This window comes from Cololabis saira, chromosome 2 (genome assembly GCF_033807715.1).
Source record: "Cololabis saira isolate AMF1-May2022 chromosome 2, fColSai1.1, whole genome shotgun sequence".
Lineage (NCBI taxonomy): Eukaryota > Metazoa > Chordata > Actinopteri > Beloniformes > Belonidae > Cololabis > Cololabis saira.
In genome coordinates, this window is record NC_084588.1 from 49,201,880 (window position 1) to 49,225,265 (window position 23,386).

The following is a 23,386-nucleotide window of genomic DNA, read 5'->3' on the forward strand; positions in this document are numbered from 1 at the left end:
CAGCCGCCCGGATGAGCCGTCCAGTGTGATGTGGATCTACGAGCCGTTCAGAGTCTGCTGACGACGGAGCGATGCGTGAAACCACTAACAACTAACTCTGGCTGGAACAACAACAACTCTGGCAGTCGAAATGTCGAGAAAAAAAGTTGAAATGTCGAGAAAAAAGTCGAAATGTCGAGGAAAAAAAGTCAAATTGTCGAGAAAAAAATTGAAATTTCGAGAAAAAAGTCCAAATGTCGGGAAAAAAGTCCAAATGTCGAGAAAAAAAGTCAAAATGTCGAGAAAAAAGTCAAAATGTCGAGATTAAAGGGAACCTATTATGAAAAACAAGTTTTTTCTTTCTTTAACATATATAAAGTGGTCTCCCCTCAGCCTGCCAACTCAGAGAAGGAGGAAAGCAACCAGATTCTGCAGTGTCTGTACAGCCGCCTGGATGATCCTCCAGTGTGATGTGGATCTACGAGCCAATAAGATTCTGCTGTTACGTAACGACGGGAGTGATTTACATAGGTTGGCCTCCGATGTGTGAAACCACGCCCACAACTAACCGGAGCTTCCGCCGTTTTTTCGTAGCGGTGTATCGCGTCATTCAGGCAGCCAATCAGCACAGAGCCTCATTATCATAGCCCCGCCCACTCAGAATCCTGCATAGATAATGAGGTTAGAGAATGGGAAGATAAAGACTCAGAGGCTGAATTTCTAATTTATTTAGCAAAAACAATCAAAAGCTTGTTTTTAAGACATTCAAGGCCTGTTTAAAATAGGTATTAGATGCCATAATAGGTCTCCTTTAAAGATTGAAATTACATTATTTATCATCATAGTAATCAGATTACACTGTATATCAGAATAACTGAAATGGACCTGATGCTTAATCAATCACAACGATATGCAAATATTATTCATATATTTATTCAAACAAGGCCGTTATAAACACAAAACTGTAATTAAATACAGACACATGCGGATGCACCAAAACATTAAATCAGATGCAAAATACAAATAGTTTACAAAACTGTACATTAACAAGAGGAAGAACTGCTGATCACCAGATTCCTTGGTGTGAAATGGACTCTCAGTTATCAGAGTCTGAGACTTGGACCACAAAAAAGTGGTCTTGAGAACTACAAGTTTACTAGTTTGGTGGAAAATCATGGCATTTTTGCAGCATCAGTTTGTGACATAACGCACCTACGACATGAACCCTTGGATGAGGATAAATCGCAGCCCGAACCAAATGAAATATAGAAGATGGCATTTACAAATGTGTAAAAAATAAAAGAAAACCCAAGTGGCTTTATAACTTGTCTTACAAGATGCACCACAAAAACAACAAGGCCGTATTCGCTCTTGTTCTGAAGTTTTGAGTGATTATATAACCTCCTTGTGTCGGAGCAATCGCCACCTTGAAATTGTTTCTACAAGTGTTTGGTATGAGGTGTCACAGTTTGGCTGAATCGTCTGGTGTGTGTGTGTTCAGAAAATTACAATCTTAAAAGTTGAGTGGGCCGCACGTCCGTGGCCTCCCACCTCCTCAGAATTGTTTTGGATCTTAAAGTCCTCGCCAGCCTTGGAGGAAAGCTGGTACGGCTGTTAAATTGTGAAGTTCTGTTTTCATGTTCTTATTCCTGGAACAAGCACTTTCTGGACGACGTCCCATCTCGTTTATATCTACACAAAACACAGCAACCCCCCCCCACGACCAGCTCTCCCACCAACACATACTCCGAGTTAGAAATCATGCAGGATATCTTACCCTGACGTTACTTAATAATTAATATGATTGTTAATTTCCAAGGTACCAATGTGTCCTTTTGCCAAACAGTATAGCTACCGTATTTTCTGCACTATAAGACGCACTTAAATTCGTTAAATGTTCTCAAAAACCGGCAGTGCGCCTCATTTATGAGTGTTGTTGTGTTTACTGACCTGGAATCAGTTTTATGTGGTACTGAACTCAAAAATACTGCAGTTTTAGTGACTTTGGTAGCGACGAAGCCGCTCCGCTTCACTGATGATCGGACCGTTCAGAAACATTAAATCAGACACATTAAAGTCTGTCCTCGGTTGGATACGGGTTCCAATGTTAGATCACTAATTATGTAGCGCTGCAAGCAACCATCATCCAACATCTAGTCAACTTTACCTTACTCTAAATAGATGCCAACGTTAGGTTTTTAGAGTAAATCCAATTTCAGAATCAGAATCATGTTTATTTGGCCAAGTCAGGTCAAACAAGACAGGGAACTTGAGTCTGTTATTTTCGCTCACTGTACAGTAAATAGTAAATAGGCAAATGACAGCTCTTATTAACATACTGTATATACAATTTAAAACAAAGTGAAAGGTGCAGCAGTGTGAGGTAGACATGGTTATTGAAAGGTACATCAGGAAAGCAAAGAGGAGCTACGGAGAAAGACTTTTCAAATCTGTATCATCATTTAATTATAATCAAATGTTGGAACACAACGTTAACAACGATGAACCAATCAGAGAACAGGACGTAGTACGACGTTTACCTCCACTTTTTATTGGTGGATTCGTGGAAGAAGAATGATTTAAAATGTGAAAGTATTTTTCTGTTTTAGTTACAACTGAAGGATATTCTGAGTTATTGTGAACGAGTTGAATAAAGTTCAACTTACCAGACTGTTTTGTTTTACTTTATGTATGTTTTATCATGCTCCTTATAACCCGGTGCACCTGATGGTCTGAAAAATACAGAAATAAGATGCGGGTGTGTGGGTTATGTCTACATTAGACCTACATCATGTTCTTGATCCCTTCTGCCCCCTGAGATGCAGCGAACAAGCTCTTAAGATGAACAAAAACCCCAGAACATAAATTGTAGGGGTGTAACAATATATCGTGCCACAAAATTTCGCGATACAAAAAGTCATGATGTGTGTCGTGGAGGTGACAAACTGTAGCGCGATATTGGGTTATTAATATGAATATATAGTGTTTACTAGTAACGCGTGCCGACCGCTCCTCGACCCGCGGACCAAAATCTTACTCCACTCAGAAGAAACTAGTACCGTTTTGCGGTCCCGATCACGGGACTCTTGGGGGGTTTTGAGCTCTGAACTTTTACTTCTAAGATGAGCATGAATCAATGTTTTTTCTGATGTAAAGATTGTGTCGTAACAAAGGTGGGAGCGGGATGAAACGATAACGGGATGAAACGATACCAGGGTTCACCTTACGGCCTCAGGCTGGAGCAGGTGAAGCTCTTAGCTCTGGCAGAAGATAAATAACAGTCATGTTGCATTTTGTTGTTAAATTTCTGAAAAAGAAAAAAGTCAAGTCATACATGAGAGAAACTATTCAGTTTGTGGTAAAATATTTGTACTTGTATGAAACTGAAGATGCATAATGCAAACCTGACATTTACTTTTAGTTCAGTTTGTGGAAAATGGTTGTCCTGGCTTTCTCTTTAAAACGTAAACAGTTATAAAGCATTACAAACTGTAACAATAGGGCAAACGTACAGCATGGTTTTGTATTTTGTGTCTTTCAAATAAAAGATAATTTTTTCCAGTCATATGTTCCTCATTCAAGGTTGTTAAAAAATACTGCTATAATATCGTATCGTTATCGTGACCTCAATATCGTGTGACGTACCGTATCGTGGGATTAGTGTATCGTTACACCCTAATAAATTGTAATTGTGAACAACATTCAAAGGCCTAAATTACAACCTTAAAGTTTTAAGGAGTTATATTTCTCTCCAAATATGCAAGTAAACACACAAAAGTGCCCCAACTTGACGGATGCGGTCATTTACTAGTGAGTTATTCAGTGTGTTTGTGTTTCCGCACCAGTGCAGAGGATTCCGGTCCCGTCAGGTTCTGGGCCCTGTCACCGTCACCCATGGGTGGGGGGGCCGCTGGTCTGCAGCCAGGATTCATTGATTTCACACAACGGCCTTGAAACCAACCTCCAGCTTGTTAACGTAAAATCATTTACAATTACAAAGTCACTTAATCACCGGGAGCTCTCCGTACCGGAGCGCTCGCGAGGGTGCAGCCAATCAGACGCCGCGGCGCATGTAATCCGACACCTCACACCCTTTTAACGCGTTAGCGGCGAGCATATGTCCGCCCGAGGAATTGTTAACACGCCGGCACAAGTGGCTCTGCTATTATGACAGATGGAGCGAGCAAACGCACGCTTTCAAGGTGACAGAAACGCCACCGGGGTTGTTTATGTTTCCGCTCCCGGTGAAGATGCTTCAGGTGCTGAGAAATAAACAACAAACACACTAACAGGGGTTTTTCTTTGAAAATCTCAATTAGTCTTTTAATTTTATGCACATGAACAGAACCAATTGCATATAAAAAAAATGTTGTTTACCCCAAAACTTTAAAAGTTAAAAAGCAACAGCAAACACACGTAGTTTTATTGAATGTGAAGCTGCAACACTGATGACTGAAAAAGAGGAAAAATATGTTTTGCTTGATGTCTCAGTTGTGGAATAACTGAAAGAAAACTAAAATGAAGGAAGAAAGTACAAAAAAACTAAGTGAGCAACTCTAAGTTCAAAGTAGAAAACAGCTTAAAAGATAAAAAAATAAATAATATTAATCAGTAAGATTACAAACAGAAGCCAGGAAAGTGCTGCAGGAGCTTTTTAGTATATAAGATGGTAACGTTTGGAGATGAGGAGGAGGAGACGGAGATACAGACTGAATCTCCTGTTTCTGCTGTTTCCTCTTCACCATATCAAGTTAAACGTGTATACGTGACCTGACAAATGTCCACGTTCTCGTTACACGTTCTTGTTTTATAAGTGTCAAAGTATTGTGTGCAGGAAAAGTTTGTCTGGGGTTTTGTCCTTCTGGCCATAGGAGACGGGGATAAAAACGTTCACGTAGGCACCATTTTTCCTTATAACCAGTGCAAAATACTCGGAAGACTTACAAACAGACTTTAACAAAACATTTTAACTGCCATATTCATCATTTTGTGTGCTAAAAGAGCCCATTTTATTGTTTTATGTAAGAAACTTTACATTCTTCCTCTCTCGTCTTATATTATTGCTTTTAAATTTGTGTGTATGTATGTACCTCTCCCTATATATATATATATATATATATATATATATATATATATATATATATATATATATATATATATATATATATATAATATAACCAAAACAACAAATCGGATTAAGTGTGGGATGACACATAGCGTCTAAATTTAATTGTTTTGGGTTTTTTTCAATGCAGACAACATGGACACTTTTGTAGTTCCTGTTTTTCTTGTTTTAACTTCATTTTATTCATAAGGTAAATACATCTTTGGCATTCCAGACCTTTAGCATATTTAAATCAAAAAGCCATTCCGGTATTGCGGTTGCCAAGCGATGAAACGTTTCAGGTGTTGTTTTCCGACACCTTCCTTCCTCAGCCTTCGTACTTTACGCAGGATGTGGGTTTGTGTGTCTTTGTGAACACGACATCCCAGTGTTGTGTTCTGCACTAATTCTACCGTTTAAGTGTCCACGACCTTGGCCAAGGTCGCTGATGCAGTCGTACAATCACAAGTCCTCATGGCTTCTCCTTCCTAACGTCATGTGATCATCACGTCGTATTCTGCTCCTCTGACACTTTCCAGCTCCTTTGGTAGGTTTGCAGGCTTGAAAAGTAATGAAGTGAAATACCGGGAGTTCATACATCCCTACCCGTGTCTTCTTCTCTGAAAGGTATTTATTTATATATTTACCTGCTCGCTTGCAGCAGGTGAGGCACTCGCTCAGTCTCTCAACTTCTTCAAACATCCTCGGTGACAGATTTCCCAGCTCGTTGGTGTTGCTCCATCATCTCCACTCCCGCGACACTTTCATTAGCGTAGTACGGGAGGAGGGAGTCTTTCAAAACACCAAGAGATGGAGCACTTTCAGGCTTTCACAAATACTCTATTTTTAGACGCGTAGCATTTTTTTTTCCAGTTTGTCATCGAGATCTGAGAACAGTTGCAGGGAGCCTTGTCCAAGACAGACAGATGCGTCGGCAGCGAGGGCTGGGAATTTAGTCCCATCGGTGAATCAAAGGTAGCTGGTGACAAAGTCTGAGCACACAGAGTCTAGGTAGAGAGAAGAAAAGAGGTGATGTTGGTAGAAATGTATTTGAGCCTGAGTAAATCAGTCCCGGTTAGTCTGCAGGAAGGAGTCGGGGTGTGGCCTCCACGGTGCAACAAGAGAAATGTTTTATGCGCCGTCAAGTGTAAATGTGAGAAATGAATTTCAACTGTTTCTCTTCTCCGTTGCTCACCAAGGTGATTTGATTTTATTGCATTACTTTGTTTCCTGCGAGCAGTCATGCAGAATGTTCATCTGTGTGAGAGAGCAAAGCAAGCTGTTCCATCACATTTGCGCCAGCCTGCAGCCCGAGGCAGCACTGATTTTATTAAATGATGCTCTTATCACGAGGAGAGAGAATCCGCACCTAAAACTCACCTCGTGCTCGTTCCCGGGCGTGAAACTGATGCTTCTACGGCCTTGGTGCCGGAATCTCGCTGACCGCGGCCACAAAACATGTTTGGTGCCGTTATGGAGGTTCTATTATGTGTTAATGAGCCTTTTTTTCACTAAAATGCATTTGCAGTTTGTTACACTTGAAAGTACGGAAGAGTATTAGGGCCATGCAGGAGAAGAAATACTGTATTTTAGAGGGGAGGACCTTTTTTTATTGTGCACTTCGGAAAAAAAAGTCAATGTTAAGAAAAAAGTCGAAATGTCGAGATTAATGTTGAAATACAATTTCAAGAATAAAGTCGAAATTTCGCCTTTTTTCTCAACATTTCGACTTTTTTCTTGAAATTGTACTTCAACATTATTCTCGACATTTCGACTTTTTTCTCAACATTTTGAATTTTTTTCTCGACATTTCGCCTTTTTTCTCGACATTTTGACTTTTTTTCTCGACATTTCAACTTTTTTCTCGACATTTCGACTTTTTTCTCGACATTTTGACTTTTTTTCTCGACATTTCGACTTTTTTCTCGACATTTCAACTTTTTTCTCGAAGTGCATAATGAAAAAAAAATCTTCCTCCTAAAATATTTTTCTCCTGCCTGGTCCTAATACTCCGTATGAAAGAGCCTAAATGATGCCACAAGTCTTCTAACTTGTACACATCGATTGTCATCAAGCTCTTTTACTTATTTTTTCTTTTTCTATACTAATTTTTATGTAGTATTCAATCAGCCTGCCCAGGCACAATGCATATTCTCTTGTAAAAGATGAATGTCTTATTGTGCACTGTCCCTGTTTTGAAATAAATAAATAAATAAATTACAATTACAAATCCAAACTACGCCCAGTTGCTGCCATTTAGACGTATGAACCAGAACTTTCAGGACATATGCTGCTGCCTGGCTGCAGATGCCAACAGGTTGAGATCTGATTAATAAAAGCTGATTACCACTGATGTCGCTGGCAAACCTCGAGCCAGCGATCCATGGGCTGCTGGCTGCTCAGGTGGACGTATTTAGTGGTCGGCATTAAGCAGACATCGCAGCTACTCTGTAGGATGTAACGGTGATGTGTATTTCTGCTCTTGTCAGCGGCCAGCGAGCCTTCCTGCTTGAGAACGTTCCCTGCAACAACCCCAGCTGCGAGAGCGTCGGCCGGATGTTCCACATCCACTGGGACCTGACGGACCTGGGAGCCGTCCAGAACGCCGTCGTGGCCACGTTCTTCGACATCTACGAGGACGTGAGTAGCTGACGGTCTGTTGATCAGCTTTCTCCTGTATCTACACGCAGGAGGACGTTGATTTGATTTGATTTGATTTCAAGATTTTATTTCGAACATGCAAAAAAGTAAAAAACAGAATACAAATATATAGATAAACTTACTTATAAAACACCCATACCTACTTTAATAACTGTTCTATACAGTGATATAATACTCAATTATATGTATATATAAAAATATTTTTTAAAAAATATATAAAATCAAACAAATCAAGGCAAACAAAAGAAAACAAAAGAAACGCCCAGCATTTAGTTGTGCTACTATGTATGTATGTACTAATAGCAGTAATTATAATGCATAGTATTACATTATCGTTACTTTACTATAATACTACAATATAATAGAGAACAATAGACAGCAATGGTATAACAATATACTTGAATAACTTTATAAGACTAGAAATGCTATATATACATTGGTTCATATATTTTCCTCCAATTATATACATAAAAATTACTATAAATCTATATATCGACATATCTACATATAACTATAAATCAATATATATTAACAGAGATATAGATACACAAATACTGTACGTATAATACAACTCAATATATCTATATACATCTATATATCTACATATATTAATACATGAACATATGTACATGTTTATTCGCATCTGTATTTTGAATAGAACGTTAAAGATGTTGTTCCTGCGTGTTCTTCAGACGCAGAGAATAAGGCAAACATGCTATATAGCACACTATTCTGTAGTTTTAATGTGTAAAGTTCTTGTTATTGCCAGGTTTTGTTGTTTATTTTAGATTTAGACATTTAATTCGCATTTGTTATCAAACATTCAACAGCTCATGGAGCAGAAACTCATTTTAGCCCATCTTTTCAACTATTGTCCTGGTGTCTCTTTTATTTTCCCAGCATCGCCATCACACCTGCTGTCACAGCGTCTCATGGGGCTTTGTGTCTCTACTGTGACATGTTTTGATTATTAAATATGCTGCATGCAGCACAGCCACGTAACACACTCCTACAGAGGCCGAGTTCAGACATCAAAACAGACAAAACTCTCATTATGGGCTGCGGATCCTGCATTGATTCACACAATGAATGAAAGCGAATGGTGCGCCATATACAGAGGGATGTGCTCTCCTTTACTGGAGTAATTACTGCTTCTAGTATGAACTTTCTGTTGATTCAACTCCCATTATTTTTTGCCGTGCTTCATCTGTATGCTTATTTTCATTTGCAGGGGATATTAGACATGCTGGTCCTGAGCCAGCCAGAGGGCAAAAATGAGTTGATTATCCACGCTCTGAAGAATAATTTTGAAGCTGATGCCTACTTTGTGAAAGTGATGGGTAAGTGACTTGATTTGCCAGGTTTTTCCTGGTCCTTTCTTCTCTCCACAGCACACAGTGTATTATCGGAGCAGTTTAAAGGGAGAAAAAGGTTCATATTTTCCAAACCTCTCTCCCCCGCACACTTCGATTTTACTCACGCATCCCCCTCCTAGACCAATTAGAATTGCTGAACACGCCGACCAACATAAAAAGCTACTCACCTAAAACCATAGGCCTTGAATAAATCCTCTACTTTTTTCTTTCTTACTTCCACATCCTATCAGCAGTTTCCATTCTCCTTTTTTCCGCCCGTTAAATAAATCTGAAGTGGGTTTCTCTTACTCCAGATCTCCTTTAATTAAAGAAAGAAAAACACTTTTATCTCAGAAGCAATTAATACTGATGCAGGATGTGATGGCGCGTGCGTGAGAGCGTGTTTGGAGGCGAGCGAAGCTGTTGTTTCACGTCTTCCTCCCTCGGAGCTGAATCTAGCCTGTCACTATAGAAACCTGTGCAGTTTCCAAACAGTTGTTGTGTCTTCGGGGAAGCGAGGCGCTGAGCTTTTCCTCCTCCGGCAGTAGGAGAGATCTCACCTGACCTCATACTGATTAATGCATCGCATGCCAGCTGTGCTGCTAATTTATTTAAACGTATTAAGACTGTCCTGCAAAATGCAGACTTCGCTGACGAAGTAGGACGAGAATAGAGACGATGAAATCCTTCAGTCACTCATATCCAGATATTATTACTTATTTATTATTTTATATGACAAGAAAATCTGTTAATATGTATTTCAAAATCACATTTTGTTTGCATTGAAATCGGAGTCGTGCAATGCAAGGGTTAGATAATATATGACTGATTTGAATCCACAATTATGTAACTATATATCATAATACAGCGTTATCGGATGCTGCAATGAAGAAATCTCGTAAAAGGTAGTGTAATATTGTATGGCTTATTGCATTAATATTGCAATAGTCATATAAATGTAATGTTCAAAAGGCTCAAGATGTCCTAGTTTTTATACTCTGAGAGAAATCATGTTCATAGTCTTCAACTTTTGTTGACATTGCGACACATTTAGGAAAAATGGCATCAGCCATCTGTGAAAACCCCGGTCTCTTCAACCTATAGTGAAATAAGAGCAACTGCCGTTTGACCTCGGTTTGAACCTGAGTGCAGCAAAAACGGTGAAGACAGCACTGATGACATGAGCAAAATACACACGAGGACAAAGACGATGAAAGCGGGAGGACGGCGGACTCGCCTCCGCCCGGGCAGCAGCTGTTCCAGCGCTGACGAAGCAGCTCTGCCGTCTGTGATCAGCTGTTGGAGGTAAAAGAGGCAGAAACGCAGACGTAACAGCAGACATGAGATTATACCGCAGCCAATTTTTCCAGGTTTTGTCCAATTAGCTCTAATTGACAAAATTATTACAACCGTAGGCCTTTAAAAAGTTCTTCCTTCTGTTACCGTGGAAACCTGTGAAAACGGGACTTATAACCAAAAACAGCAGCATGTGGCGTAGAATCAATATCTTCAAAGTTATGAAATTATGAAATTACTGATGCACTAACTGTGGATCCTAGCCGGATGAACGTTTCCATCGGGAAGTGATAGTAAAGTAGAGGATTAGAGCGTATCAGCGTCTCTGCCTGTTATCTGTCTGGCTCTCTTTATTCTGCACCATAAAACATGAATTACAACAACAAGCCGTCCCATGTTGGACGGTTCCCACGATCTTCACTGCTGTTTTTATCCATCCATCCATCCAGGGGCTGTACTGGAGCTCAGCTCATTACAGGAGGAAGCCAGGTGTCTGCTGTTTTTACATGAGAGTGAATATTTAAACTTTAAATTGGCTAGATGTTCAAACTAATTTCTAACTCTGTTAGACCTTTTCCACCAAACCGGTTCCAGAGCTGGTTCTGGTTCACAACTCGTTCAACTTGGGAACCAGCTGAGAACCGGTTTGTTTTTCCATAGTTCGGGGGCTAGTTACCGTTACTAGTTAATTATTTTAAAAAGTAACTCAGTTAGTAACTCAGTTACTTAGACCAAAATGTAATGCGTTACTATGAAAAGTAACTATTTAGTTACTTAAATAAAAACATTATTTTAAATGCTCCCATTTCATGCCCCTCTAGCCTTCATTTCAGCAGGTCCTGTATGGATTTACATTGCGCCATGTGTTCTGCATTCTGATTGGCTAAACAGTCTCCCCGCTTCTTCACTTCCTGTATCAATAACGTTGGTTGCTTAGCAACAAGCTGAGAACGGACAATGAGCTACAGCAGCAGCTCAAGAACGGGAGCCTTTGATGAATCGTTGAAACGAGGGATTACTGTAATGACAATATCTACACGTTGCAAAACTCGCCTTCTCTTGGCTCCTCATGACCGCCATGTTTTTGAATGCAGACACGCCCACTACGTTTCCTTTGGTCTCCACGTGTGGTGGGAAAATAAGCATCACTGTATCCAGAAATAACAGAGTAACGCACCGCTTGGTAACGGTAACTGCGTTACTGAATTTAAAAAGTAATGCGTTAGAGTATTAGTTACCGCAAAACTAACGGCGTTACTGTAACGCGTTACTAAATAACGCATTAGTCCCAACACTGGTTACGTCATTACGTCGCTGCAAACGTCAGTTACGTCTCTGCGTTTACGTGAAAGTTGCAGCAACAACCAGGTATCTGCTCTAACAGGACTTGGTCCACGTAGCTCCTCCGTGGACACATCTCTAAAAGACAGGTTGTCTCCTCCTCCTCCCATGATGCTTTGCTGCATCCAGATTCATTCTTTTTTGAAAATGTCTCCGTCTCCCAGTCTTGCTGTTTCCGTTGGTCTGAATAACTCTGTCCCCTCCGCTGACGTAAGTGGTTTTTCCCTCTAGACCAGCTAAGAGTTGGTGCTACCTTGGAACCGGTTCTTCTGGCCCGGAGCCAGTTCTTTGTCGGTGGAAACAGAAAGCCTGGTTCCAAACTCTGGCCCAGAACCAGAACCAGTTTGGTGGAAAAGGGGTTTTGGAGTCAGGATAAACTATAAATCAGTACCATGGCGTCCTCACAGACCCCAAACATTGTTATAGCAGTGGATTTTTCCAGATATAACTGCCCAGTGTGCGCCAGGTCGTAGGAGGTTTAGGGGAACTATTGTATGACGGGTGATTTCAGTTTAGTTTATGTCATTTTCAATTGTGTACTGTTTATTTTTATTATTCTATTTTATTACTAGTATTTTGGGTGAGAAAGGACTGTCCTTTCATTTGTGCTTTATGTCGAACATATAGCATATCTGACAATAAAGCTTGAAACTTGAAAACTTGAAACTTAGTTTGTCCTAAATGAGAAATCACTGACCGCTGACTCGCAGTGGGACAAAAAAGTCACATTTCAGTTGTTTTACTCGTCGGTTTCAACCTTCTTTTGTTGTTTAAACTGCATTTGCTCTTCAGCAGCATTTTATCGCAATGCTTTTATGTGAGAGATTGTGGGTAATTAGAGTGAGAAGACAAAAGGGAATATGGCGTGAAACCCTGCGTGTTCCTGCCGTCTGTAGATGAATCCCCTCAGGTCGGGGAGGAGAGGAGCAGCCGGTGACAGAGGATGAACATCGCGGTTCGGATTCTCTCCGGCTGTTGTACGGTGATTCACAGCCATTCTGTATTTATTAAAACGGAGATAAAAGCAGAGAATTATTTCACCAGTCGTTCATCCTTTGCGTATAAGCGTGCGAGTGTGACCTTGACACCTTCCTCCCCGACCAACGCCTGAACCAGGAATCCTTTGATGCCGTTTCTCTGTGAACGCTGCCGTTCTGCTCGGTATCCATGTCTTGTCTCACTGCAGTGATTCCAACTCAACGCATCTGCAGCAACAGACTCACACCGAACTCCGTCTCCCCCCTGCACCTTCCTCCGTATTTACTTTGACTTTTTTTACCTTTTTGTTGTTGTAAATATTTCACACTTGCTCCGTGTGTTGCATTTCCACTGCATCGAGACGACTGCTGAGTAGCAGGCGGGCAAAATAAATGGATCTGTCAGGTGTTACACCGTGTCAACATTTCTCCCCTCTCGCTTGTGGATGTGCACTCAACTGCAGCTTAATAGCCCCCTCCCCCCTATAAAATCCCCAGAGGGAAAGTGGTTTATTTACCATTCTTTTCAGGGGCCTGGGATAGCATAACTAACAGTGTTACTCTTTAATAAGTGAGACCGGGGAGTGTGAACTTCATATTTAGTCTTGACACACGATGTCAGCTTTGTGGACGGCCTAATCCAGTCCTCCGTGCCGTTCGAAAGGAATCCTATTTTCTCCCGAGATGACATTCCTCAACCTTCTCCTGCACATTATCGAACAACATCCGCTGGAGGATTGACTTTTTGGTCGGGTCGAGTGTGTACATGTGTGTGTGGTGTACATGGACTCCACAAATCCATCACCAGATCTATCACACGCCTCAAACAGCAGCTCGCCTTTGTGCTGCCAGAGGCAGAGACTCCCACCCAAACCGACATCTGATCCATCCTCACACCTGACATTCTCAGGTGCTTTCCATCAAGGCCCTGCCGCCGCCGCTGCTACTGTACTTCAGCATCTATTATTTATCACCAGGCTGGAGGTTTTTTTGAGTTAAGCCGCAGACCGTCAGCAGACTTGACAGCTGGAATCCCTTTTTTCGTGAAAAATGCAGTCCTTGGAAAGTTGTGAAGGACGCGCGTCAGTCCTCTCAGTTTGACGGTTCCTCGCTACACTGGTTGGATGTTATTTAGTGCAAAGCTGTATTTTATTCACAGACCTTGCAGTTGCTGGTAGCGTCAGTTTGGGTTTCGTGGGGGGGTCAGAGAGAGAGCTCTGATGAAGTCCGGTCTGCTGCACTGAGGCATCTTTGATGACTCAGACTATTCGCTTCACTGCTCGTTAAACAGATCCTCGTAATCTTTTCTAGCCTGTAAACATTGAATACAATCAAACTGTAAGCTTTAGTTTTGCTTTGTTGTGTGATTTCATGAGTAATCAGAGAGAATCTTCAGTCAGAGGCTTCTAGAGATCTGCTGCAGCAAAAACCTCTACAGGAGATCCTTCGGGATCTACGGGAGATCCTCCGGGGATCTACAGTAGATCCTTCGGACCTCTACGGGATAGAGATGCACCGATCGATCGGCCCCCGATCGGGATCGGCTTTGATCGGAGATCGGAAAAATAATAGTTCAGAGCGGCCGATCTGATGATGTTTACAACAAAAAACCCCCGCCCGCGCGGGCGTTCCCGCATCTCAGACCGAGCAGAGTTTTACAATGTCTGAAAAGGACAACAAATTTACAGTTTGCAAAGTGTGTCCAAAGGAGATACTATGAGGAGTAATATTACAAAAGAATTTCAACACAACGAAGCTGATAAGACATTTGAAAGTTCTTCACACGGAGTATATTGAGAGGGAGAGAAAAAAAGGAGCGCGCGCAACGGCACTAACTCAGCTGTAACACCTGTAACAGAGACTTATAAACGACAGGACGAAAAATAAAGAACTACATCGTAAGCAGAGGTGGAAAAAGTACAAAAATATTGTACTTAAGTAAAAGTACAAATTTAAAAAAAAAAAAAAAGTACTTAAGTACAAAAAGTAAAAAGTACAAAGTACAAAATTCAAAGTACAAAATTATTTTCAAAAGGATTGCAAAGAAATGAAGAATCCAAGTTTTTTAATTTGCTTACAACTCTAAATAATGGTGATATTATTCTGACCCCTTTAGTGTTTGTTTCCATTACCCCATTTTAATTTCTCCCTTTGCTCATCACTGCTGCTGTCCCCCATTGGCCCCGCTGACAGGTCCAGCCCCAGCCTGTAGTATGCAGTGATAAAATTAAGCAACCCCAGCTGATAAAGGATGAGACTTTTGAACTTTTAAATGCCAAAACCACCTTAGAAGGGGTGGAATAAAAGAATGGTGCGCATGGACACGTGTCGGCTGCCGCTCAAGGCTGATTTATGGTTCCGCGTTACACCAACGTACCCTACGGCGAGGCTCTGCGTCGATTTAACGCGGAACCATAATTCAGGCTTCAGTCCTCCTCGGTACTCGACGCGACGGCGGTTCCTCCGGCCTTCCGGCCCGCCTCTGCGGCGCAACTCTCCCGGGAGCTGCGGCTCCTTCTCGGTATATTCACGCGCCCCCCTTCCTTCCCGTCCGCCTCATGGTTCGGCGTTAAATCGACGCACACTTACGCCGTAGGCTATGGCGTAGGTTGTGCGTCGCCGCGTACCCTACGCTGTAGCTCTGCGCCGGTGTAACGCAGAACCATAAATCAGCCCCCGCTGTGCTGTGCTGTTCTTTAATTTGTAGCGAGTAACGACGTGTCCAATTTTAAATGTAGCGGATTAAAAGTACGATTTTTTCCTTGAAAATGTAACAAAGTAAAAGTAAAAGTACAGAAAAATGAAAGTATCAATAAAAGTACAAATTCTCAAAAATCTTACTTAAGTAAAATAACGAAGTACTTGTAGTTCGTTACTTTACACCACTGATCGTAAGGTAATGAATTCATATGCTTTGCTCATCAGCCGCTTTCTGTTTTAGAAGACATCAGGTTTAAACACGTTTGCAGCTTGGATCTGCGGTACGCACTTTGCGCGCTGCCGCGTCGTTAATATTTTACTGATGAAATCCTGTCGGAGTTTTACCAGAATATTTACAGTCCAAACCCTCACACAGGACGACAGTCGTGTCAGTCGCTTCAGGAGTGACATGTTGATTTCTAGTGTGAAGAGTTTTGCTTCACTGAAGAGTTTCTTTACACGGACAGACGGATGCTACAGCTAAAGCTTTCACAAAGCTTAATAATTCATAATTAATTTTTATTTTAAGATTTAATTCCTCTTTCCACAAGAAAACTAAGGTTTATAGTTTGTAACTTCTATCAACTTTTAGAGAGTGACATGTCTGCTGTTGCCTGTGTTGTTCCACATGTTGTACATAATTATTACCACAGGAAAGCTGAAGCTAAACTACACTTACTCTGTGTAAGCCGAGTTTACACCTAATTTCCTAATTTTTATACCTAATAATACAATGTCAGTGTCGTGTACATGAAACAACAATATTGACGAATTTATGGATTTCACCCTGTGATCGGTGATCGGCAAAATCGGGATCGGCCGATACTGGTTTTCGAGATCGGTGATCGGTGATCGGCCCTCAAAATCCTGATCGGTGCATCTCTACTGCGGGAGATCCTTCAGGATCTACAGGAGATCCTTCAGACCTCTACAGAAGATCTTTCCTGCCTGCAGCTATAAACCTCTACAAGGAATCTTTGAAGAGACTTAAATTACGACTGCCGTGCAAGTTAATTTCCCTTCGGGTTAATAAAGTATTTTTGAATTTGAATTAGATTTTTTTTAAAGTTGGTGTAGCTCAAAATGTGAAGGATTAGATGATTGGATTTCCAGCGTTTGTCCTCCGAGGATGAAGTGATTGACGTCACTGATCCTCTGACCTTGCTTCCAGTCTGCAGTGGAATAAGATATTGAAGTTTCTTTGAAGATGGATTGATAATCCTTCTTGTTTTGTTTTGTTTGTGTTTTCTGCCTACTGCTGTGCACACGTCCATGGTGTCGCGTTGAGAATCACGCAGTCATGCAGAACCATTTTAATGGGTTTAGATTCTTGTTATTGTGTGAAAAGACCTCAGGACCTTTTTTATTTTCCTTGTTTTCAATAACTGTAGAAGAATTTACATCTCTCCACCTTGAAAATCTCTTAATCTTCAAGGATGTAGCAACTGCTTTATTGAATGACCAAAGGTCCGAACAAACAATCGCCTTAATTAAAACAACAATGTTCACTAAGCTTTTAATGCAGCGCGGCTTGACTGGTATCTTCTCTTTGTAGCTGGAGTTAGCGCTGCCGTCGGTTTCAGGGCCTCCGAGCTGTGGTCACTCCTGCAGCCGTGAGACGAGAAAACACTTAGAGACAATTGGCTCGTCCATCACTGTTCACTCCTGCCAACTGGAGCTGCAGGAGATAAATCCCCTCAACTACTGCACAGTCATTTGACGAGGTATTGAATGCCAGTTGCATCCTTCCTCTTTAGAAATGAAAGCCAAAAGTGTTTGTGTGGATGTGTGTGTTTATCCAGTATAAAATGGGTTCATCAGAGAAAATAGTTGAGGAACTTTGTGACTTTATATTCTTGGGAAGTCATTTGCAGTAAACCTTGTGGTTATTTCAGATATCTATAGAGGGTCTGCATTGACGTCACTTTCCCACTGGACCAGCGCCCTTACTCGCACTGCGTGGCAAAACATCAGCAAAAACAGCTGCAACTAGTGGAGAAGACGAGATAACAGCTGATTATGGGCTTACATTAAAGGCAGTTGGACTTGACAGTGACCCGTACAGTTACCAAGAACCAGTGGTCCATGGACATTAATATTTGGTACAGTTACCAAGAACCAGTGGTCCATGGACATTAATATTTGGTACAGTTACCCCAAGAACCAGTGATCCATGGACATTAATATTTGGTACAGTTACCAAGAACCAGTGGTCCATGGACATTAATATTTGATACAGTTACCAAGAACCAGTGGTCCATGGACATTAATATTTGGTACAGTTACCAAGAACCAGTGGTCCATGGACATTAATATTTGGTACAGTTTCCAAGAACCAGTGGTCCATGGACATTAATATTTGGCCACGAATCCAGTTTCCTGATATTTATATGTACTTAATTTCTACGCCGGGGAAATACACGAAGCAAAGCTTGAAGGCTTACAAAAGTCTTGATGCTTGGTCCGACTTCAAGGCAGGATTTGTTGGCGAAATTAAAGTGATGAGGACACCGAACTTTATGATTTGAACGTTTAACGTTATTTAGCCAAAAATCCAACATTACCTGATACAAAATGGGAACCACAAATCCACGTTTCGGTGCCTGGAATCCAATTGTTTCTGAGAATTGCAGCGATCCATTTGTCTCTCTTAAGCTTATTTTTCAGCAGTCTGTAAAACAATAACTCACATTTCTTGCTAAATCTATAAGTACAGTCGATCGCACAACAGCTCTTTCCCATTTTAGATGTTTTCCAGTTGCTCAAACTGAAAGTTTACGCTGCCACTCAGTCTTTCCGACACTCAGTGGGCGAAACCCGCTGTGACGTCATGCACATTCCCTCTATAGGGCAGCTAGGTTGGTTCTGGGCTGTTCACTTAAATCCAATGTGAGTTCAATGCATGATGCCTCTCCTGGCTCACTGTGGAGAAGAGGCTCTCATTCAACACACTATCAATGTTTAAACTGGTCACTAGCAGTAAAACTCAATTTTTTTGGTTTGAACAAGATGTTTTTACCAATACTATTCATGATCATAACACTAGAAGGTCCAGTAATGGTCTGCTTGTATTGCCTCGTTCACAAACAAATGCTTTAAAACGTTCTTTTATCTACAGGTCAATGTCTCTCTGGAATTATCTACCTCAGTATCTCCGCTGTATTTACAGTAAATACATTTTTAATGTATTTAAGGAAGGAAGGAAACTTAGGAAACTTAAATTCTATTTAAGATGGTAATTTCATCTTTTGGTGTGTTGTGGATTTCATGTTTTGATTTTTGTTTTGTGTGCTTTTTAATTGTGATTCTACTGTATGTGTTGCGGACCAGGAAGACTAGCTGGCTGCTATGGCACCAGCTAATGGGGATCCTAATAGATAAATAAATAAATAAATCTTTAGCCTGAACTCATGCAAAGGATGCACAATTCCTTCCGACATAAAAGAGCTACGTACCTCTTTGCTCACATCTAATGGTTTAATTTGTTTGGCCCTTGTTGAGTTAGTTTGTAGTTGAGCTCCAGGACCAAGTCCATGTAAACTACCAACTAAACACCAACTTCATTCGAAGTAAGGACATAAATAACCGATCCTCTTGAAGTATTCGCTGTAGTCTGCAATACCAAATGGCCTCCACGTACAGCAGTTGTGAAGCAATTAACGATAAAATTAAGTGCAAAACAGATAAATAGCACTAAAAAGATAAGAAAAGCTACACGTAAAGCTCTTTCAAAGTCAGGAACAAGGTAAGTTGTCAACACAACAATGACTTGGGGATGTTGCATTAAATGCTGCAGAGAACCGGTGCTAAACACTCTCAACAGCATCGTAGCAACGCGTGACGGGTGTTGTGACAGCTCTTAGTCACACCAATAAACAACCAATTAAATGTATTCCTGCTCAGAGCACAACAAGCTTTGAAACAGTCCAGCCTCCAGCCCCCACAAACATGTACAATTCCATTGGCTACCTCCAGCTCTGCAGGGACAGTTTGATTGGTTGATGCTCGACTTTTGACGGGAGCAAAAGTTGGCTTTTGGGTTCATGCATCTTTCCAGAGAAACTGTTTTATTACTGATGTTTCATTGCAGATGTTTCCTTCTCTCTGTTGTACGGAAGATTATTTGGGCCATGCAGGAGAAAAATTTTTTATAATATATATTATATCATATGTATATAATATATATATTTTTTTTTTATTGTGCACTTCGAGAAAAAAGTCGAAATGTTGAGAAAAAAGTTGAAATGCCGAGATTAATATTGAAATACAATTTCAAGAATAAAGTCGAAATTTCGCCTTTTTTCTCATCATTTCGACTATATTTCTCGAAATTGTACTTCAACATTAATCTCGACATTTCGGCTTTTTTCTTGACATTTCAACTTTTTCCTCGAAGTGCATAATGAAAAAAAATCTTCCTGCTCTAAGATATTATTTTATTTTTCTCCTGCCTGGCCCTAATACTCTTCCGTACTGTTGAGTCATTCACTGTCAGGTTAATATCAGACACGTCTTTTAGACATCCAGCAGACAAACACATCCCCTTTATCTTTCTGCTACAAGTGTTATGCAAATTATTTTAATCTGTATCGAGTCGTGCAGCTCGTGCTGTGTTGGATTTCTGGAGCCATCAGTCGACGTTTGTGTCACTGAATCTGAAATCTGACTTTTTAAGTCATGAGATTTTGACACATTTGAGCAGGTGTGTGTTTAAACCTTTTAATGGTCTCGTTATGCAGCTGATCATTAGTTGATCTCAGTCTTCTTTTTGCCGTTTATTGAGGATGCCAACAAAATAAATATCTAGACATCCATTTAATCACCAGCCACCTGCGAAGGATCGTCAGCATGGTATTAATTATAATTCAGTCCTCAAATATCACCAAGAACACCTAAGTGTCTGTTTTCTGTGCTCATAAAAGCCTGGCTGAGTCAAGTCGCCACATCAGTGAGATGTTCTCGGATCACAAGGCCGCGCACCAGCTTCACATCTCACACAAAGCAGAGTGGATCTATATTAAGCTGTAAGAGGCCGAGTGGTGCTCGTGGACAGATGGGTGGATGATTACTGGTGAGGAGGGAGGAGATGGGAGAAGTCATAAACTCCAGAATTAGAAAGAAGGATAAAGTGATTGCTGATTGGAAGGAGAGGGAGGGGTTTGTGTGTGAGGAAGAGATGAAGAGAGAGACTGACAGGCAGAACTGTACGAGTTGATTAGTTTCCTGCTCACTTATTAAGATGCAGATTAGCTGCATTGAGAAACATCTGGAAGCTTTTCTCAGACCCCCATCTCCTCTCCTCTCCTCTCACTTCCCTTTTCATCGCTTCTCCTTTTCTATCAAATCCCAACCTCCTCCCTGTCCACATTTCCTGATCCGATCTCTTTCGTTTTTCTTCTTGCTTACCTCCTTTCTTTCATTTATTCCCACCTAAATCTCTCCCGGGTTTCTGTATTCCGTTCTGGTTTCACCTCCTTTCTTTGCTGTCACCGCGTTGTCATTCCTCCCGTGTCTCTCCTCCAGAATCATCTTGTTTCCTGTCGTCCTGCTCGCTCCTATTTTCTTTAAGCCTGTCACTCAGCGCCATCTTTTAGTTCCTCGTTCCATTTTATCCAAATTACATCAAGAAGATTCGGTGACATCTTTCACTGTGGTTTTGTTGTCCACGAGTAGATCTGACTGGAGGCGGCGTATAGTTGCATCGCTGCCAGTTCCTCAACTCTGTGTCCTGTTGAAACATCAAAATATCCTCCTGTACACGCACACGTTGACAGTTGAAGCTATAATAGCTCGTGGCTCCGCTAGCAAATGGAACATCCAGCAGGTCCAACAATTGATGCTACATATTGCTTGCGTATTTTACTTTATTTTAGTAGGATTACATCATCGTGGATTTCTTGATTATTACAGAAACAAACACGCCTCACACTAGGGATGGGCGGTACGGACTAAAAAATGTATCACGATAATTTCTGGCATTTATCCCGATAACGATAAAAATGACGATAAAAAAAATAATTTGTACAACTATAAATCTATCACCACATTCAGTCTTTGGAGCCCCCAAAACACTGCTCTAAAAGATACTAAATACTACTAAACTACACCAATTAAATTGAATTGATAAAAACCAATTAAATGAGTTACACCTGTAAAACTGTAATGACTCAGATCCTCCATGTTTGTTACACAAAAACCTCATCAATGGGATTCTTTCTTTCTTTCTTTCTTTCGTTCGTTCGTTCGTTCGTTCGTTCGTTCGTTCGTTCGTTCGTTCGTTCGTTCGTTCGTTCGTTCTTTCTTTCTTTCTTTCTTTCTTTCTTTCTTTCTTTCTTTCTTTCTTTCTTTCTTTCTTTCTTTCTTTCTTTCTTTCTTTCTTTCTTTCTTTCTTTCTTTCTTTCTTTCTTTCTTTCTTTCTTTCTTTCTTTCTTTCTTTCTTTCTTTCTTTCTTTCTTTCTTTCTTTCTTTCTTTCTTTCTTTCTTTCTTTCTTTCTTTCTTTCTTTCTTTCTTTCTTAAGAAAGACGGACCGGACGGACGGACGGACGTCCGTCCGTCCGTCCGTCCGTACGTACGTACGTGCGTACGTACGTTGTGCGTACGTACGTTGTGCGTGGATTTAACGCAGAACCATAAATCATCTTTACACAAAAACGTCATCAACGGGAATTTATCGTTTTTACCGTGAGATACAAATTCTTACCCTGGGGAATTTTTTTGACGGTATATCGTGAACGGTAAAATATCACCCATTCCTACCTCACACACACGTGTGTGTACTTACTATCATGAATCAGCAGGATTTGTTATGATTAGTACTTTTTGCACTGATATTGGCTCATTGTTAATAAGGCCCTTTTCCACTGCCCTCTATTTACATAATAATTGCTTTGTTTTCCTTGAAGTAATAGATTTAATCAAATCTTTTATATTTTACCAAACTGGCCAGTCTTGTTCTGCCAGTAGATACAGAGAATGTGAAAGAAGTAAAAGATCATGAAGCTCATTTACGACCTGTATTTATGAATAATATTCTGCTTATTTAGTCCTCTACTAATTCTATTTACATACTACTATTTATCGTTAGATAGATATATTGAATTGAATTTTATTATACTTTATTTATCCCTAAAGGGATAAAGTACCGTTGCAGCAAAAATCAAGACTAAACGGATTAAAAATGTACATTTAGTTGACAAATATTTAGACATTTGAAGGTGTAGCAGAGTAAGGTACTGTATAGGTGATGATTTCATCACATGCTGTGATCGTGACCCGCAGCAGTTTAGCTGATGATGTCATATAGAGCATCTTTAGGTAACACAGGTGGAAAAGACAGAAACTGAAATTCCCCACTTCGGTATAGGGAGCAAAGATGCTCCTTCACAGTGATACGTCCAAGATTGCACCAATTAATTTGTTCCAGCACTTCTTCATTGATCATCAGGCTGGCATGTGTCCATCGATTCAAGTTCCTCAACTCTGTGTCCTGTTGAAACATCAAAATGTCCTCCTGTACACGCACATGTGGACAGTTGAAGCTATAATGACTCGTGCAAATGAAATATCAAGCAGGTCGGACAATATATGCTACATATTGAGGATATTTATCCTATTAAAGGATGAATTGAACCTTTTAGCAGCAAGGAGGAGTGTATGATGTGTTGACAGTGTAGATAATAGATCAGCACGTTTAGTAAGTGATTCATTTTTTTTTTTATTGATTGATTGATTGATTTGATTTATTTTGTTCATCTAAAATACAACAATTAAAAGAGAAGATAAGAAACCAAAACAAACAAAAAAAAAATACAAAGAATTTCATCCTTTAACACTTAATATCTTAATTTAAATGTGCAAAAAGGAGTAGGAAGAAGTGTAAACTTATTTAATCCTACCCCCATTCACTTATCATTTATTAACAAGTATTTATAATAACAAACTATACTATAATTATACTCACACACATAACTAT

General features: G+C 40.4%; 1 protein-coding gene across 1 annotated transcript in view; it reads left to right on the forward strand.

The window, feature by feature from the left end:
• itfg1 (integrin alpha FG-GAP repeat containing 1) overlaps nt 1-23,386 on the forward strand; it is a 278,570-nt gene that overhangs the window by 167,553 nt on the left and 87,631 nt on the right. Inside the window, exons 11-12 of the mRNA XM_061746781.1 lie at nt 7,573-7,723; nt 8,976-9,084. Of these exons, the coding sequence (XP_061602765.1) occupies nt 7,573-7,723; nt 8,976-9,084 (260 nt within the window). The remainder of the gene's footprint in view (nt 1-7,572; nt 7,724-8,975; nt 9,085-23,386) is intronic.